Below are 3,411 nucleotides of genomic sequence, written 5' to 3' on the forward strand. Positions count from 1 at the left end.
AAAATAAACAGTTTGTGTCCTCTGGCTAGCTGAGGATAGTGTGGCTGCAGATACCTCGTTTGGCTTCTTTAATTTGAATTCCCTGGAGGAATGTGACTTACATGGCTTGCGAATAGACTGGCTTTCTTTCTGTGTGTAGCACCTTGTCATTGGTAAAGTGCTTTTCATTCATCGTATTCTCTCATCTGTTGGCTGTAGTCAACAGCCATATCACCTGGAATCATCTGCAGCAGTATTGGGTACAGCAGATTTCCCTAAGTGTCTGTGCTACTCAGTGACTCCAGGCTCCTGATCTGAATTTCACATGCATCATGTAACTGCATCAGAGCCTTGAAATCAGAGGACTGTGTTACAGGGCTGAGGTTCAGCAGCCTTGACATATGTGCATTTATAATGAGGGACTTTCTTACAATTAGAATAATGTTTCCTTTGGGGCTGTGTGACCTCTGAGAGACCCACAGCATTGAGAACAAAATGCCAATAGAGATCGCCAAGGCTGTGTGTGTTACCACCGAGGCATCAATAAAAAGTATGTAACACACATACGCCATATCTACATAATTACACATTGTCTAAAAACTTAAAATTTGTACTATGAAAATCTAACTGTTGTCATGCTCTGGAGGTGATCGAGGCGTCCTCCTCATCAATGTGGTTCAAAGCCACATCTTTTGCATATGCAAACCACCACAAACACTTCATCTCTCTCTGATATAAGGAGGCGTTTAAAGACTGGAATAGTCAGTGATGTGTGCCACTGCTTTTCAGTAGCTCGGCTGGACTGTAATCTCACCATGTTTATCCACCGTAAACTGGTACTGCTCATACTTGTGCTGACTCTTGATGGCCAAGGTAAGTTTAGTTTTTGTAGCACTACTGTATATTTTGTGCTGTTTCTCAAAGGGTATTATAGCATGTGGTTTAATGTTTTAAATGACGAATAAGATTCCACTCTCAGTATTGTGAGACATACAGCGCACGAAGATAGATCAACTTATTTAATCCTTTTCTTTTGTCACTTTAGATTTGATATATATACATGTATATTTTTCCCCAGTTCATGCAGGGGAAATCGTTGGAGGCCACAAGGCTAAACCACATAGCAGGCCGTATATGGTTATTTTGAAGCTGCACATGCAGAATGGTAAGACAGAATGCTGCGGTGGTTTCCTTCTGAATCAGGATTTTGTGATGACTGCAGCCCACTGCCAAGCCAGGTCAGTTAACACCCTTTATGTTTAGCTACTGGGAATTCTGGGCCCCTGATAGAGTTTTATCCCAACAACAACCTAGACTGGTGCATTGAAACTTCAATTTAAAATGCATCAATGAATTATATCTATTTGGCTAATATGTTTCATTATGGCTTCATGAATTGTAAAGTAAATTCAAGTATTTTAATACTTTATGAATATAATACTCTGACCGAAAAACATTTTTTTGTCATTTCAGTTCCTACACAGTCTTACTTGGAGTTCACAATGCCCATAACAGCAATGAAATACAGAAAATATGTGTGGAGCAAACATTTCCACATGATGACTACAGTGCAACTGATTTCAAAAATGACATAATGCTTCTTAAGGTAACAGAAATAAAGAATTGTATTTAAAATCCTTGCACTTAACAGCTGGTTTTGCACTTTTGAATGCATTTATCAAGAGGAGCACTGAAATACTGTACAGATTGATGTTTACTTCTTTTAAATATATTTCTTATCTCTCCCTGTTCCTCAAGTTGAGCTCCAAGGCAAAATTGAGCAAAAATGTGAGACCCGTTGCTCTCGCAGGCCCAGATGATGCCTCTCTCCCAAAATCATGTATAGTCTCCGGCTGGGGAGCAACAGACAGGAACATAGACCTTTTGTCTAACGTACTCATGGAAGCCAATGTAACACTCGTTGACAGTGTGCTGTGTCCTAACCAAAACTTGTACTGCTCTGAGGGAGAGACTGGTCCGGGGAAGGTGCGTACATTTCTCTTACATAACATGAACAAACAAACTTTGGTCAACTATAATAATGAATCCACTGTTGTTGAAGCAATCACAGCATACTGTGCATGTACCTCCAGGGAGACTCTGGTGGTCCATTGATCTGTGAAGATGAGAAGGCCTACGGAGTGGTGTCCGCCGGCTTCATACCAAGCTCAGGTGGCAAGTTAATGTGTTGTTATACTAAGATTCCTGACTACAGAAGCTGGATTGATTCAATTATGAAGCATCATGGAAAGCTCTAATAGATCCAACACTTGGTTGACACTGGAGAGATAATAATTGAGACAGTTGGCTCCATGTCTGACTTGCTTGCTGCAGACAGATTTAATCAAAATACGCTTTAATGTTTTCAAATGAAACAAATGAAGTTTTTGTTTGGTGTGTTTAGTCAAAAGACTCAACATATATGAATGTGATTTGGTTCTTTTAAGTGACATGCTTTGGCTTTTTATGGTAAAGCTGTTTTGTTTTTGGCTGCAGGGGGAAACTATTTCTTTGTTAACAAACTTTTATTCCAAGAAAAATAAAAATTTAAACCAAGCACATGTGGGACTAGACTGTAACAAGCTAATCATGATTAAAATCATAAAAGTGTGGCCCAATGCTGTTTAATAGATGTGCTATATGTAATATTAGATACAGTATGTCATCCTGCTCTTAAATACGACATTATATACATGACTGCTTTGTGCATCTTCTTTTTGACTCGATCAAATGAGAACGCAGGATCCTCTAAGTTTGTTTTTTACCATCTTTCTAAACAATAAACTGTTGCTCTCAACTGTTGCTCTCAGTACCTCTGTTCACTCCACCATTGGAGTGTGAATTAACTCAATAAAAAGACAACACTGCCTCCTTGTGAAGAAATTGTATTGATGCAGCAAGAAGATGTTCACTATTCACTTCTTGAAGTCAGAGCTTAAACTTTCCTCTCATCTATAGAAGCTCTAAACCTTTGCAAATCAAAAATATCAAATTTGCATTACTATCCAGAAGAGGAAGCAACCACTGTGAACAAATGTTTTAGTTCACTTTGGTTCACTTAGGTTCCTATAGTTACAATGCTGGCTTCACAGCTTTGACACACAGCTGTTAAGTGGTTTCTCACACTCAACTTTTCTAACAGGATAACTGTTTGCATGGTCACTTGGTTTCAAATGACCACCAACAGACACACAGTAAATCTACAGCTTCTGTTGGCCCCTGGAGGTCAGGGACCTCAGGGCACTTGCCCGTTTTGTTTGTTTGGTAGTTCTGCCTTGATTTTAAAATGGGGGTATCTCCCACTTTTTGTGATACAAATTTGGTATTTGTGCTGCATGTGAGCACCCTCAAATGTTTGCTTTCTGGAGCTCCACACCCACTTTTAAAGGAACAGACTTGTTGATTCTCAGTAAAATAAAAATATAACTATTC

At 39.2% G+C, this 3,411-nt stretch overlaps 1 protein-coding gene across 1 annotated transcript; it reads left to right on the forward strand.

The window, feature by feature from the left end:
• Window positions 1–787: 787 nt before the first annotated feature.
• On the forward strand, window positions 788–2,830 carry LOC139287994 (granzyme B(G,H)-like). Its single transcript, XM_070909223.1, has 5 exons — window positions 788–852; window positions 1,058–1,217; window positions 1,453–1,585; window positions 1,738–1,965; window positions 2,073–2,830. Exons 1-5 carry the CDS (start codon window positions 795–797, stop codon window positions 2,235–2,237), a joined length of 744 nt encoding a protein of 247 aa, XP_070765324.1. The 5' UTR covers window positions 788–794; the 3' UTR covers window positions 2,238–2,830.
• Window positions 2,831–3,411: the final 581 nt, after the last annotated feature.

The sequence above is a fragment of the Enoplosus armatus genome, chromosome 7 (assembly GCF_043641665.1).
Source record: "Enoplosus armatus isolate fEnoArm2 chromosome 7, fEnoArm2.hap1, whole genome shotgun sequence".
Classification (NCBI taxonomy): Eukaryota; Metazoa; Chordata; class Actinopteri; order Centrarchiformes; family Enoplosidae; genus Enoplosus; species Enoplosus armatus.